General features: G+C 40.6%; 1 protein-coding gene across 1 annotated transcript; it reads right to left on the bottom strand.

The window, feature by feature from the left end:
- Window positions 1–1,164: 1,164 nt before the first annotated feature.
- TPLATE (ARM repeat superfamily protein) lies at window positions 1,165–6,862 on the bottom strand. Its single transcript, XM_078981041.1, has 5 exons — window positions 5,520–6,862; window positions 3,471–4,067; window positions 3,035–3,396; window positions 1,959–2,838; window positions 1,165–1,874 (listed from the first exon to the last, which is right to left on the bottom strand). The coding sequence occupies exons 1-5, from the start codon at window positions 6,645–6,647 to the stop codon at window positions 1,341–1,343; spliced, it is 3,501 nt and encodes a 1,166-aa protein (XP_078837167.1). The 5' UTR covers window positions 6,648–6,862; the 3' UTR covers window positions 1,165–1,340.
- Window positions 6,863–17,140: the final 10,278 nt, after the last annotated feature.

Genomic DNA, 17,140 nt, shown 5'->3' with positions numbered 1-17,140 from the left:
ATAATAATATTAAAACTTTAACCCTATCATTTATCCCCTAAAAATCTGGTATCAAATTAATAGAATAATTCATTTGCAAATTGAACCCGTCAACACTTCAGCCATTTGAAGCGGTTAATATCAACAATTTATAGAGGATCTCTTCTCTCACATTGGTAACAAGTCATCTCATAATATCTATCTTCGTAATCCCTTCAAAGTAAGAAATATACGCACACTCTCTCGAAGAACCCTAACCAGTAACCAAGACAGTATAACCACCACCACCACAGCCGCTCTGCTTCCTTCCGCCTTCAACTAACCACTATCACGACTACTGCCCTTCCTCTCACCCACGACATGAACTTTCTTTTGGAACATAACATTTTTTTTTTAAAAAAAATATCGTTGAAAGAAGCTATTTGTCCCCGCCGCTGTGCGCGGGTAACGGCTAGTATATATATATATATATATATATATATATATATATATATATATATATATATATATATATATATATATATATATATATCATTCCACAAAAGGAAAAAAAAAATGTATAATGTAAAACTAATGTGGCATACAAAAATGATATCGTCTCTTTAATCTAAGGGTTACAACAACTAGATGAAGTGTACATCTCTTCATTTTCAAAAGTAAATTGCTTAAGTGTCAAATAGGTTGTCACATAATTTGTCAAAAATCAAAATGATATGTAACAAAAAAAAGGGTTATCTTACGCTGGAGGGATGAGAAGTTCTTGTTGAGCTCTACATTATTTTGCCATCAAGAATACCATGCACCAAGAATGATATACCACTTTGCCATGAGAGAGAGGGAGAGAGTGCTCTTGCCATGCAATTCCAACATTGTTCCAAGAGTTGTGTTCGCCATGACAAAGGTATGGCACATAGGCTCCACCTCACATTTATCACAGCTTACTCCCTCCAGTCTTAAAAGAAACACATCTATGTGTATGTGTATGGGATGGACCTTCATATACATATGTCCTATCATATTGGGTTTTTTTAGCACAAAAAAACGATGAAACCTATGATTATATCTATACATCAAAATAAGTGAAATATAATTTGTTTTACGTACAGTTTTTGGAACAAATTGCATGTTTTGAAGCAAGTTTTTTTTTTCAAGTAATGATAATATAGACAACAAGGAGTCCATACATACATAGAAGAAATGAATCACTATGTGCCTGAAAAAGAGTACAAGAATACAACACAATCACCACTGGAATTAGACAGGCAAATGAAAACAAGAAAACACTCTGACGTCACAGCCTCAATAACCACTTATAAAAACAAAACTATGCAAAACTCCCGCCAAAAAACTTAAAACGTGTCCTATTTAACTTTGGTGTTTCTATCTTTACACAGCGCATGCCATTCCTGCAACACCGCAGTTTGAAGAGCACGATGCTCCACCTCCTCCGGTGTCAACTCAAACAAAGTTGTGGGACCCTTGTGTTTCTTCTTTCCATCCTCCCCATTTTCCTTCTTGTCCACCACGTCATCATCATCACTGTCCACGTCATCTTTTACTTCTTCTTCTTCTTCAATTTTTGGGGCTTTAGGAGGCGGCTGAGCCGCCTTTAAAATAGCTATCCGTTCCATGGATACACGTAGCCTCTCAGCAGCAGCCACCTTGACTTCATCTTCCGGCATGTACTCGACACCCCCATCAGTAAGATCATCACACCATGACTGTAGATCCGAACCAACTTCTTTTATAATGGCTGCATCTGATGCCCTAACCACAAACTTACATATCATAGCTGTTGTTTCATCACCCAAGTCTACGTTTCTACTCACTTCACTTGCACCAAATATCATCATCCCCACAAAACCCCCATGCCATGTCTTTGCAGCAAAACATAGCTACAAAAAATAATAATACCCAAAACATAATCCGATTAACGATGAACATAATACGTAAAAAATAAGATAAAAAAATGAACTTGCCTGGAACCCAGCTACAGTTCGGATGATGTGAGAGCAAACTCTATGAAAAGGCTTGGAAGATAAAGATCTGAGACCACTCAAGAAAGGGGAAGAACCGTATTGCTGAGCAGCTGTGGCCTTAAACCCGCTACCTTCATATGTATAAGTACCTGTGAACTCCACCATGGCTGGTAAACTAGGCCAGAGGCGAAAATACTCCACGGGTGAGATTTTATGAGGCAATAAAAGCTCGGTTAATGGAATCTTGTAAGGCTGGCATCTCATGATTACAGGCTCTCCTAATTCCGGCTTTAAGTTTCTTCTTTGTCTGATGATTTGTTGATCTTCTTCAGCGTAGTCACCTTCATGCCCTGCAATGTCATGTCCATGAGAAGGGTAGTACAACACTTGTACCCAAAGCGCACATCTTTCAAAATGAGACACGCCCAATGTCACGCTGCATAGTACGGGTTCCTGAGAGTTTAGATCGCGTAACTGTCGAACTGCTTGGGGAGACCCGTCCATGAAATATGAAGCGCCGGATAACCCGACCCGGATGTCCACCCGATTAAGTTCCATTTCGGTTAAATTCAGAACTTTTAAATGAAGCGTGATTCTTCCGTCACTTGGGTCTGATAAGTGGTATGCTTCCACGTAACAGGGATCACTACTACCGGTTAATGTGTGTGCATTTGGAGGAACTTTTAGTGAAGTAGCATCGGCTCCTTTTGTTAATAATAGAGTTAGTTCACTGGGATCGGGTCTCCATAGTTCTAGAATAGCTTTGTGAACTAATCCTTCCAGTTTTCGGTCTTGCGCTGCTGAGCCTTCGTAGAATTGAACTGTTAGTTTGTGGTGACTGAATGGGTAGTCTCCTCTTGCTTCACTAACACCAGCCCACCTGTAACAAAATAGGGTTTACGTCATACTTGATCAACAAATTATTTTGTATGTTCTCATTTAACCATTTAGTGTCTGTTATTTAGAATGACTAAAGAGACTAAATGAGAACATACAAAACAGTTTGTTGCTAAACTGAGACATATACCCTGATAAATACGGATTACTTTCTAAACTCAAAATTAGATGATGCTTACTTGTCATCAGAATGACTGGAAACGTATTTGATTCTCTGTAATATCATACGGGCCTGATGTTTGTTGACAGAATCAGTCAAGGGATCAGCCCTGAAGTCTTCCAGCTCTTTGGTGAGCAACTGGCCGGCCCTAGCATTACGTGATCCCAATCTTTGAGCACATAAAAGAACCGCTTGAACATCTTGGAGCTTATTTGTTTCAGTCGCAGATGAGTCAGCATTGAACAGGATCTTGTGGATTTTTGATATGATAATGTTTAATGCATCCTCTGGGTCATCAGCTAAAAGAGGATCCAAACCTTCTAAATCAATGTGTTCTGAAATTGCCCAAATAAGCCGGGCAGCAATTCTAGGAGTATTCACCTGCCCAGATACACATCCACATAAGAAAGGAAACAAAAAAAAATTCAATAATTTCTAAACATTCAGTCACGAACCTCAAGCAGATCATTGACGAGTTGTCGTTGCAAATTTTGTAAACGGGTTTCGTTCAAAATCTGATCTTGAGATGCCCCATCTTTGACACGTTTGACCCCACCCCTGGTATCAAATATATGGCAAAGTCTGACCAGTAGCTTTAAGTAACAATCAACAGCATAAGTTCGACCCTCACAGTCCCATTTCACACAAGGGCGACAGACCTCCACTACTTCTAAAGCTGGTTCAGTCCAATTTAATGCACCATAACCGGTTCCATAAGCCAATGCTCCAATCACTCTACTTTCCATGCCTGAATTTTTTTGTTCGGGTAATGGGAGTGACAGCTGGAAGCAGCTTTCTACTAAAGTGGCCACCAGTTCTTCTCTGAATAAATTTTTGCTTGTCACAGTGTTGAGGTCATCTTTGATTCTGGTGTCTTCAAAAAGTGATGCGATGTCGGTTCCTGAGAGAGGTTTTTGGCCTCTTCGAACACTTTCTTTTGCAAAAAGATCAACACAGAGAGCTGTACGACAGATGCATGCTAAAGCATGCATTCGGTCTGATTCTGCCCTCAAGTTTCGCACCATCAGAAGCAGCCTTTTGAATAATGATACCTGAAAAAAATAAACACATGGAAAATATCTATCATGCCAAAAGTTATTTTATACAAGTGTTACCCACTCATGAGAATATCTATCATGGAAAACAACTTGATCCAAGTTGAAGTGAATAATTTCTTTACTGTTAAACATAATAAACAGCCACCTCTGACCAAAAGAAAAGAGAAAAGGAATAACCTTGATTTTTCACCAAAGATTAAGGAAAAACCACAATGAACAATGAGATAAAATGGGGTAAGGGGGAGGTATATGCATACAAGTGTACCCCACCCAGTGATAGAGAGACTGCTTCCTGAGATGATCTCTTTCAGGTCCACAATAATGCAAATAAAGGGGTGGCATGGGGGTAAGGATATACAGCAATAAGCTTAAAGTAATAAAGTGTAAAGCAGGTATACTAGCAATTCAGGTAGATTCAATAAAACATAAAGCAGGTACAGGCATTCAGGCAATAAAACAATGAAGCTTAAAGGAAAGGGGACAAAAGGGCAAAAGTAAGCAGGTAAATGTCGTATGAAAGTCGCAAACATAGAAGGAAAACTAGGACATATTCTACTCCACGCCCTCATATCTCATATCTCACATCTGAGGGGGGAAACATGAAGAAGCCACAAATAAAGAGGGTGCATGAGTAAGAAGGTAAATATACAGAAAGCACAAAAACGAAAAGGGATAATAGAGCCTAGAGCCCTAGACTACTCCGCTACCCTGATTTTAAGTCTCCACAGTCCACACCCTAATGACACTTATATCTGTGGCCATGTCCTTGGTAAATGTCGTCTCCTTCATGTCTAACCTCACGCTATTGGTAAGTCCAGTTCACTATTTCTTACTTGTTGTCCTGTTCATATACTTTTATTTGTGTTAAGACCTACTTAAATTTTGAAAGGTGATACCACAACTTTCAATTCCTGGTTCAAGAATGTGGGATATGGCAAAGAGAATAAGAGCTTGATAAGCTTTATCGTGTATCTCCATGGCAAACAGAACTGGAACTTAGTAAGTTCTACTTTGGATCTCAATATCATAAAGAGCCTAGTTGATTTCAGTATAGCATGTCAGTAAACATAACTGAAACTTAATGAGTTCTATATTGGATACAGGTATCATAGAGCTCATTATCAACGGCTGTCAACCTACCGGATTAGAGGCTAGTTGATTTCAGTATAGCAGCAATATGACAAAGCATGTCAGTAAATCAGTTATTATCATGCCTCGTGTGTCTAGATTTCATATCAGCAGTTGGACAACTATTTTTATGCAATTCTGAAATAGATTGTTATTTAGCATTTTAAGGCTAGTAGATATGGCTCTCAGGTCATGAAAACATGACCTATGGTGTTGTCTGTATACTGCTGCACATGATGAGTAGTTTCTACTTTCTATTCATGGAAACTAATAAATGTCATACACGTAATACAAAGTGTAGGAAGTGGTTACACAAACCTGCATACTAAGATCGAGGAGATGTAGGTTCGTAACAACTGCTCTAACTATACTCTCTCTAGCAGAAGAAAATTCTTGTCTGTCCCAAAGTGTGAGAATTGCAATAATCGAAGCTGAAGCCCACTCAGGCTTGCCACCAGGAACATCAGCCAGATACAACATGTTAATCCCTACCTCGAAAATCAATGATGGGTCTAAAGAAGATGACAGAAAGGGAGCCAAATGGGTGACTACATCTGACACTCCCACAAACCTCTCTGCTTTGCTTGAATCCAAATTGCTGGTATTTGTTTTCTTCGAAGACCTTGAGAGCTTCTGAAAAGCCTCAATTGAGCCGGATGCAACAGATTTTACAGCATAAACAAGCGGATACACACTGGACCTAAAACTCTCCACTGGAAGAATTAATGACCTTGCCATTAAAGCGTTTCGCCTCTTCCAAACAAATTCCACCATCGATGACACCCAATTTGACCTGATCGCAACAGAATTTTCACTATCCACAAGCTTGTCTCCAGCCAATCGACTCATCCTCTTCGATTCGAACTCCTGAAACAACCTTCCAACCGATTCAAATGCCACCTTCGAAACATTATCAGCTTTGTCCAGCATGTTTTGCCCGATCCGAGTCCACCAATTCGACACCTTATCTAACAAATTGATGTTGTTCTCACACAAAGTCACCAGATCGTCACGAGCGAGGATACAACCTAGGGTTTCAGTAATCGAAAACCGCAAATTATCACTAGTCGAATCAAAACAGCTGGATATTTCTTTATTGCTATCAGTAATAAGCTTTCCAAGCCGGTAGGACGGGATGGCGGCAAGGATAGAAACGGCGGCGGCAGTGACGTCGGGGTCCGGGAATTCCAGATCGTTGTGAATGCCAGTGCATACGATCTCCCATAGATCGGTTGTGAGGCGAGTGGATCGGATAAGGTCAAAGGCTAACTTCTTTGAGACGGCGGAGGCAGGAGAAGCCACGATCTCTTCGACGGCGGACTTGGCAATGACCGAGATGTCACGTCCGGCTGCAGATTGTTGGAGTGCCTGGAGTAGAGCTCCTGATTGGCGGAGGGCATCGTTGGAGCGGAGATCCGCTTGGATCTGAGCGAAGAGTATATCCATTTACCTGAAATGTTAGTTACGGCTGTTAGAGCATGAAGGAGTAAAATACTCCCTCGACGGAGAGAAGTGGAAAATATGGTTCCGACGGAGGCTGTTGGTGGTTTTATTACAACGGTCTCCGTGCTGAAAACAATTGCTCAAACGCCGTCGTCAGATTCGTACAGTTAAAAGGTTATGGGTTTTCTCTTTTTAATTCAAGTGGATCCTAGATTTCTTTAAAAATCGAACAAAAAAAGAACTTGATATATATATATATATATATATATATATATATATATATATATATATATATATATATATATATATATATATATATATATATATATATATATATATATATATATATATATATATATATGGAAAAGTGAATATACCCTTATGGGTATATAAACATAGGTACCCTATACATAAAACTACGTAGTTTTTGTTAGTGAATTAATTAAAAAAGATCATTTCCAAAAAAAAAAAAAAAAATGTTGCGTATTTCTTATTCTTCCTTATTCAAGTTTCCAAAAAAATAATTACTGCGTATTCGTTAATCACGTTTCCATATTCACATTGTCATATTCACGTTTAACTTGATTTGTCCTTAAATTACAAATGGTTTTTTGATAATCCCGAAAAAATCATCAAGTCTGTGAAATTGTAATTCACAGATCATAAGTAGCTGCATCAAAAAAACAATTTCACCTAATTCAGGTGAATGGTTAACCCATTGAACATGGTCGTCGACAGGAGATGTTGACAAAATGTGCCTCCTTGAATCCTTGAAGCCGAGACATAAAACGAAAAACATGTTGTAGGGATTAATCATGAATCAATCTTCTTTGGAAATGATACAATGAAAGAATCAAGTATTGTGATAAATAATATGGGACAAATCCCTTTTAAAAGACACACTTTTTAGTTCTTGGAAACGTGAATAAGGAAGAATAAGAAATACGCAGCAATATATTTTTTTTTTTTGGAAATGATTTTTTTTAATTAATTCACTAACCAAAACTACGTAGTTTTATGTATAGGGTACCTATGTTTATATAAGGGTATATTCACTTTTCCCATATATATATATATATATATATATATATATATATATATATATATATATATATATATATATATGTTCATTTGAGCCACCTATATTTTGTGAGGCATGGAGCCCAAATCTGAACCTTTGATTAAAACTGATCTTGTGGCTCATAAAAAAACGTGATTAACACTAATTAATCTAAAAAATTAGTTAATTAGGGGTAGATTAATCACCAAGTTAAATTTTAGATCATCAGATTTGTTATCTTCACGTTATCACAAAACCCAGTTGCTTAGATTCTTTCTACCAATTCACACTAATCGATCAACATTCCTTAATCTTCGATTCATGCTAATCAATCTTCTATTTGCTTTGATTTAAGTGATTGAGGTTTATGTTCATCTATCTGCATCAACAATTCATTACAAGATTTTTATTGATTTAACTCTGTAATCATCGATTTCGTCCAAGGTAGAAGCTCAAGCATTCAGTCGATTTCTACTAGTCTTCATCTTCAACAACTGCTAACGATCTTTCAAGTTGTGCTTTTGTAACACCCAAAGTCTGGAAGGCCAAGAAAGGAAAGAAAACCCTAATTTTAAGGGGCGACTCGGCGAGTCCAAGGAGGAACTCGGCGAGTCCGAGCGGGATCCAGGTCGAGGAGTAAGTGACCGACTCGGCGAGTCGGCCAAGGGGACTCGGCAAGTCTGGTCTGTGCGAGGAAAACCCTAAATTCGGGACTTGGAGCCTATTTAAGCGCCTCATTCTCTTCCCTAGGGTTCCTTTACTGCCTCTCTAACCCAGAACACCAAACCCTAGCCGCCATATCCATTGTTTGAGCCAATTGGTGCCTTGAATAGTGCATTAAAGCTTGGAGAAGGAAGAAGGATCTTGGAGGTGCACGAAGGGGCTATAGATCTGGGATTAGGAAGATATTTCTGAGTATTTGGAGGTAATAAACTAGTTCTTGGACTCTTTTGCATCTAGATATATGTGTGGGTGTTGGGGCTTTTTAGCCATAATGGTATCCATTTGAGTTAGAAGCCAGATCTGAAGTTGCTACTTCGGATCTAAGCATATTATGGTCTTGAGAAGCATAAAGTATCTGCCCTTGAGTTGATTATGGAGCCTCTTTGCCTTAAACCCTAGTTTATGGTGTATTTTGCCTAGATCTCCTTCTCTACACGTAAAGTTTGCAACTTTACGTGAGGAATAGGCTTGGGAAGGGTAGATCTACAGTTTGGAGTCCATGCATGCTTCAAAAGTCCTCTACATGTAAGGATATTTGAATGGACTCGGTGAGTCCTTTGAGTGGACTCGGTGAGTAGCATGAAGATTAGGAGCAACTCGACGAGTGGGATGAACAGCTCGTCGAGTCAGATGAAGATTGCTTTGTACTCGGCGAGTCAAGTCGCGAAACCCCAAACCCTTCGAGTTGAGACTCGAATCAGTGAGTCGAGTGGAGACTCGGTGAGTCGGACAGGTCAGGACTCGGAAATCAGTAGACTCGGCGAGTCATGGACTAACTCGGCGAGTCGAGTCGCCAATGGAAGGACTCTAAACATATGAACTCGGCGAGTCAATAGGGTGACTCGGCGAGTAGGGTTGACCTGGAAGGTTGACTTTGACCATGACTTTGTCTATGACCAGAGTTGACTTGGTTGTCTTTCGGGGGTCAATTAGACTAAGTGTTGCATTGATATTGGTAGCTCGGAGAGCTAGTGGAGCAGGAGTTCAGAGAGTTGTCGGGTAGCAGCTAGAAGGGTTATCAGCAAGTTCAGCAAGAGCAGGTGAGTTTTCCCTTTGTGTGAATGGGTCTAAGGCCACAATGCCGGCCCATGTAGATACAAGTAGGAAGACTCGGGGGTTAGCCCTAGGCACAATATGCTAGTATGATATTCAGGACGAGGTCCAATGATAGCGAGCGGGTTCCCAAGGAATGGTTTCTATGTTAGTTTATACTTGTTGTCTGTGTGATACATGTATGTGCCTGGTAGGGAGGTGAGTGTGGGTGAGGTCCCGTATCTCACCAATAGCAGAGTGTGGATGGTGTTCCACATCTCATTAGCAGCAGAACAGGGGCGAGGCCCAAATTAGGGAAAGAGTGAATGTGGGCTGGGCCCGTATCTCACTATCAGTAAGGGCGTGGACGGGGTTCCAAGACTCATCAGTAGCAGGACAAGGGCGAGGCCCAAGATAGGTGTAACATCCCAAAAATACAGGCTAAAAAAAATATATTTTTAAATAAGTCATTATAAAACCAATAGTGTAATAAAACATTTTTAATATCATGTCATGTCAAAACCAAAGTAGAAATAATTAAACATGTTATCATAAAACAATATCAGAGTGTAATCCCAAAGATCCCATGTGCGGAAAACCATAGTGTGATGCGTTGCGATGAAGCCGGCTCCTTTCCTTTAGACACGAAGTACCTGAAACCAAAACTGAAAACCACAAGCACGAAGCTTAGTGAGTTCCCCCATCATACCACATACCATATAATCACATAACATACATATATTGTCAGGCATATCTGGGTGCCCGACCTACCCCTTCGGTCCTCTCGACCGGATACTGACTAAGGGCTTAGGGTTAGGGTTTGACGGGTAAGGAGACTATATACCCGGTCCCTCATCATGTCTTTGCCATAATGACAGTTCATACCCCTCCTCCATAGAATCCCTTCAAAACAAGTCTATGATATTCCATTTAAACCTTGCCCCCTTCAATTCCTTTACAAATTAAGTCCATCTTTCACAAAAACGACCCCCAATATCTTAAGTATGACATAATCATCCCCTCCACCTCAGTTCCTTTTAAATTAAATTCAATTAATTACTACAGAGCCCCTGTCTTTATAAATATTTATAAAATGAGTCCCAAACTCACGCTTTTAACCCCCGACTTCTAAAAATGATAATTAGCCCTTCGAACCATCCTTTGGTATATATATAATTATTATTTTAGGACTACTAGCCATTCATTAATTAATTTATTTATTTAATAAATAAACGGGGTTTTACAACTCTCCCATACTTAAATTAGATTTCGTCCTCGGAATCATTCCATGCTAATCCTTACATACCAAGCCACTCTAATAACATAGTCATCATCATGGGCACGCCCTAGCCTTCCCAAGGTAGCTAGGACCAATCTTCACAAAGCCATAATATCCTCATATGTACGAATTCCTCGCAACAGGATCACATCTATTTCATCTGAATCTACTATCTCGAGATGGTCTGATTCCTCGACAGACCACTCATACTGAATCATTATCATTGAATCTAGTCTGTTTATCCCTCAACTAACTACTCAACTTCTGATAACCTGTGGTTCCCATTATAAAACAAGGTCATAGGCCCAATTATCCTCGCAGACCACTAATACTTGGCCAAGGCTCGGATACTCTCGCTGTGAGTGACTTGTCACTCCTCAGATCATCTAGCTATTACGTCCATACTCGGAACCTGAAACACAATTGCTAACACTGCCCATAGCTAAAACTGCTTAAACACTAAACTGCCGGAAGCAGTATGCTGCTACATAGCTGCTTCCCATAATCTATCGAGACTTTTCTGGTCTCAATTTATCCGTTAATCATCTGAATTTGCCAGGTTCCAGCCCGGTTGCGGAGCCAAAGGACTCCCACTTAGTCGCCTCTCACGACTCCTGAATGAAATACTTCCCTGGAACTAGTTGCCACTAGTTATCATGCCATAATGGCTCAAACAACTTTCGGGTCTAACCGATCGGGTCCTTGCGTCGAATCCTGTCATCATCAAATCCAAGACTAAAAGTGATTGCTACTTGACCAATGGTAGCCTTATCTCACATGATTTCTTATACAGTCCATTTCTTTCCCGATCCCATAACTGTAGTGGCGCTCATACAGTCCTATCACTAGCTCAACCAGATCCAATCCATCTGGGTAATTCCGAAATCCAATCCGTGGATTTCCTTATCCTTACCGCTACACCCGAACTGGTGGGTACGACTATTCCTTCTACGTCCTAACAATGCGCTCACACTATCTACTAACCTAGTGAATGTTGCGACTACACCCGCAGTCTCACAACACTTTATCACTATCTGGTTGCTAGTGAATGCTACGGCTACACCCGTAGTCTTACAACACTTTCCAAACCGGTTCGAACACGCACTCGACCAAACACACCACTACACTTGAGTCCTAACCAGAACTCTAACCTGATTCTCGAAACCTGCTATCATGTGACCCCATTGTATCAGTACCGTACCCATGCTCGTGATCAGAGCGTCACCATAAACCACAAAATCATCTACACCCTCTAGCAGGGTGAGAATTGGTGCCTCGTACAACCGCTGTCTGAGAGCCTCGTAGGCTGCCTGCTGCCCAGGCCCCCAATGAAAGGCCACCGACTTCTTGGTCAGTCGGTTCAAAGGAACCGCAATCTCGGAGAAGTCCCATGTAAATCTCCGATAGTAACCTGTTAGACCCAAGAAATTCCAAATCTCAAATGGAGACCTCGGAATCTCCCAATGCATCACGGCCTTTATCTTGGCCGGATCAACTAGAATACCCTTCTGATTGACAAAGTGCCCAAGAGATTGCACCCCGTGCAACCAGAATTCACATTTGGAGATCTTTATAAAAAGTATCTCCCCCACTTAGATTCAACTAAGTCTTCACATTACATGAGAATTGAAGGATTTCTAATCCTTCTCGCTTTCTAATATCCCACTGATGACAACCTGTACCTGCCAATGCTAGCGTTTAATCGCCGATTAAACCTTGAGCTCTCCTATCCTCGGAAATCTCGATGAGTACTCTTGAAATTTGACCCAGTCTGACACCTCAATCCATCTAACATGTTGTCGATTGAAGACCTCAATCTTCACTCTAGCTGACGAATCCCCATTCCCACTCCCAATCTTGCAGTACCACTAAGCTCTAACCGAACACAACCCATGCAAAAACACAATTCTCTTGAACATCCAGTGACCAACCACTTATGTATCTAACACCCGTGACTGACACTATGCTCTTCCTGTCACCAGTTCTGTCCTAGCAACGGTAGTGCCTTGAACTCCAAAGTTCATCCATAAACAATTATCGACCATACCTGAACAATGATAGAACCTCTGAATGCTGACTTCATTGGAGAACAATCACTCCAACCCTGATCGAGTATCCTCTAAATAATACTCCTGCATAGATCCCGACAAAGATCCGAAATGATAACGGTATGCGCGGAACCCACTCCGCAAGACGCATCCCTCTTTGGGTTCATCAAGGACCTTTCGGTAGGGGTGCAAATGAGCCGAGTCGAGCCCGAGCCTGGCCAGGCTCGGCTCGGGCTCGTTTAAGTTACATGAGGCTCGAGCTCGGCTAGATTCGAGCTTTCTTGTACTGAGCTCGGCTCGAGCTCGTAACGAATTATCCAAGCTCGGCTCGGGCTCGGGCTCGAGCTCGACTTGTTTTTTATCTGACGTGCCTAAATAAGCTTAAGCTCGGCTCGAGCTCGTTAAGAAGCTCGTTTACTAATACCCTAAATTCGTAATTCCTCTAATATATTTTTATTTTAATATATATAAATAATAATAAATTATATTATGTAAAGGCTCGTTTAGGCTCGCGAGCCTAATCAAGCTTAATGACATAGGCTCGAGCTCGAGCTCGTTTAATAAACGAGCTGAATTTTAAGCTCGAGCTCGGCTTGGGCTCGTTTAAAACCGATTTCGAGTCGAGTTTTTAACGATCCGATCCCAAGTAGCTCGCGAGTAGCTTGGCTCGTTTGCACCCCTACCTTTCGGCATGTAGGATGGCATATATGATCCTTGATAACCCAAACACTAGCAGGAGAACCGACCCGAAGTCTGAGTTATCCGACTCACTCACAATTCCAAAGCGATACATATTCCCAACATCCAACTAGTAGCAGTAAAATATGACATACCCGCAACATCTGGAGGAATCGGAGTCACCTCCAGCTGATATGATCAACCCTTCCACACCTGTAGCATCCTAAACCCTTGGAGTGACAAACTCCCTCGTACACTTTCTTGTACGCGTTGCACTGATTCCGACCATGCTGGCCTTTCACCCGATGATCAGAAATCATGGGTCTCTTCCCGAGACCCCTACTATACGCACCTCACACACACCTCTCTTTTCAGGGTACTCCCAAATTGATCTCGCATCTGCAATCCTTGGAAATCATATCATTCAGGGTCTGACACCCTGTCACGCTCACTAGCTCGCTTGCCAATGGCTAAGCTGCAACAACTAGAACATCCTTTGTCCCCAAACTGGGTCATAAACTCTTCCCTGAAGCTTCTTAGATTCTCCAAGACTCTTACTGATTCGAGTATGGATCCTGTGCTTTCAGTAGTACGGGCCCAATACTACCTTCCACACCTATCCATACTTTCCTCAGCAATCCTCCCGGATACTCCAAGTCACTTCCTCAACTGGTACACCCAAGTCTAACTAAGCCTCACTGAAATATATCCTAGGCTTCCCTAGGTTCCTGAACTCACCCAGTCCTCAGCTGCTGAAAGATTTCCAGTAATGTCAACTAGCTACCTTATGAATATAGCCACATGCAACAGAGATCAGATAATCCTTCAAGTAACAAACTCATCCCTATAACGGTTAGACTCAAACGAGAGCTGCACAATATGGTCAAATCTATCACTCTGAGATTATCCAGCCCGTGCCACATGTGACTTAGCATATTCACTTAATAGCTAACTCAGATTACTAAGAGTCCTACAAAGCACAAAGCAAGCAACATTCAGACAACGGAAAATCTAACCATCATATTCCAATCAAATCATTTTATCCTCTAATCAGGAATCTGTACATGCAATTAAAAGGCTCATACAATCAGGCATAACCTAAACAGGCTATCCTATCGCTGACTGATTAGTACTAGCATGCAAGTCTACAAGCACAAATAATAGGCATATAAGGCATCCTCCTAGATCCTTAGCCCTAATCTAGCATGCAGTTCTCATAATCATAACATATCATATCATAACATGTATGGGTATCTTGGGAAAAACTTACTTGAGCTCGGTTGATTGTACGCATCACACACCTTGTTCTTTTCAAAGTTCTTTTCTATTTTCAAACTTCTTTTATAAAATGATTTTATTTTTTAAACTTTTCATACCAAGTCCTTAGTTTGAGTTCAGACACACCCGAGAGTGTGCCCGAATCCCTCAAACCAAGGCTCTGATACCAACTTGTAATATCCCAAAGATACAGGCTAAAAAGAAAATATTTTTAAATAAATCATTATAAAACCAATAGTGTAATAAAACATTTGTAATATCATGTCATGTCAAATCCAAAGTAGAAATAATTAAACATGTTATCATAAAACAATATCAGAGTGTAATCCCAAAGATCCCATGTGCGGAAAACCATAGTGTGATGCGCTGCGATCAAGCCGACTCCTTTCCTTTAGACACGAAGTACCTGAAACCAAAACTGAAAACCGTAAGCACGAAGCTTAGTGAGTTCCCCCATCATACCACATACCATATAATCACATAACATACATTTATTGTCAGGCATATCTGGGTGCCCGACCTACCCCTTCGGTCCTCTCGACCGGATACTGACTAGCATATCTGGGTGCTGGTCTCCCCTTCGGTCCTCTCGACCGGATACTGACTAGCATATATGGGTGCTGGTCTCCCCTTCGGTCCTCTCGACCGGAGACTAACTAGCATATATGGGTGCTGGTCTCCCCTTCGGTCCTCTCGATCGGATACTGGGGAATATTTCACGCCTACCACTACCACATAACACGTATCACATAATATATTTAACATGGCTGGGCTTGACTGCCCCTTCGGCCCTATCGACCGGTAACCTGGGGACTATCTCCCCTACTATCACTAGCAAATAACATCATATCATACAAACACATAAATATAACACAGGTAGTAGCAACCCTAGATGAATATCACAAAGACAATCATCTAATCATATACTTCCTACTAGTGGGTCGGCATTGTGGCCTTAGACCCACTACTACTAGAAGGTAACTTACCTCACACTGCTGAAGTCCCGAAGACAAAATCCCACACTTGCTGAAGTCTCGCAGACTCAACCCCAGCTGCTGGATGACAGATTCCCGAACTGTCAACACCAAAATAACACCCAATTAATAATTGGGTCCCAACACATAACCATAAATACATACTTGGATAATTACTACATTACCCTAAGATTTGCTTTATTCAAGTACAAGGCCCAAACCATAGGCCCAATGCAAACTAGGAATCGAAGCCCAACATATGGCCCAACATAATACAATCATTAAGGCCCAACTATGGTCCATCTATGGCCCAATTTTCCAAATTGGGCCCAACCCCTTACATGGGACTTACCCTAGGCCCATTAAATTATTTTAGCCCATATAATTATTCTTGGATGGCCCATTAATAATCCAATTATTAAGGCCCAATAGAAAGGCCCAACAATAAACCCCAGTGAAGTTAGGGTTTCACATAAAATGTCGATTAGGGTTAAGTTTCCTACTTAACCCATTAAGGAATTGTTCCTCTAAGGACTTAATCCATTAAGTCCATCATTTTTTTAAATAAGTCATATGGTGTGATTGGGCTTAATCACACAATTCCATTCCAATGGCCCAAATGTGGGTCTCGATAAGTCCAAGCGCATAATCCCAAATTAGAGTTTTTAGATGAAATGATGATTAAGGTTTAGTGTTTCTTTCTTAACCCATTAAGGACTTAATCCATTAAGTCCATTATTCCCTACGCTAGTTTGCCAATGATTATTAATTATTGTTTAAGATTTAATAATTAATTCTCGTGTGCGTCCCAAGCAATTTCCACAAATTAGGGTTTTATTGGCATTATGATGTTCCAATCCAAATATTAGCCCATTTATCAATTTGTTGGCCTTTTATGACAATTAGGGCTTTATTGGGCCTAATAAGCCCATTGAAATCTTATTAAGCCCATTAGGGTTTTATTGGGTCCATTAGAATCCCTTAAGCTTCGTTAGGCCCAATAGGGTTTTAGTCCCTTGTCCAATCATCCAAACGAGTCCAAACACCATCAAAGCACACCGCCACCCGTCACGCGTCACGGTTTTATACGTCAAAACCGAACCAAACCGTTATTTTTCGGTTTTTGTAAAATTCAAACCGAAATCGTCGGTTATTGCTTTGGTTTTGGTTTTTCGGTTTCGGTTATGTCGGCTTTTTTTGGTTTTTCGGTTTTCGGTTCGGTTTTTGCTCATCCCTACTTTGTATATTATTGTCAAATTCTCCATGATAATAAGTTGGTATCAAATAATTATATACGTTCGTTTATATAATTATACCATTTTTGCTCGACATGTTACAAAAGGTTAAAGTTTTACTGTATCAAATTTATACAGATATGTATATTTATATTTAATAAAATATAAATGCAACGTTTTATATATTAA

The sequence above is a fragment of the Lactuca saligna genome, chromosome 2, assembly GCF_052625555.1.
Source record: "Lactuca saligna cultivar CGN05327 chromosome 2, ASM5262555v1, whole genome shotgun sequence".
Lineage (NCBI taxonomy): Eukaryota > Viridiplantae > Streptophyta > Magnoliopsida > Asterales > Asteraceae > Lactuca > Lactuca saligna.
The sequence above is the reverse complement of the archived record's forward strand: the minus strand, read 5'-3'. Positions and strand labels throughout refer to the sequence as shown.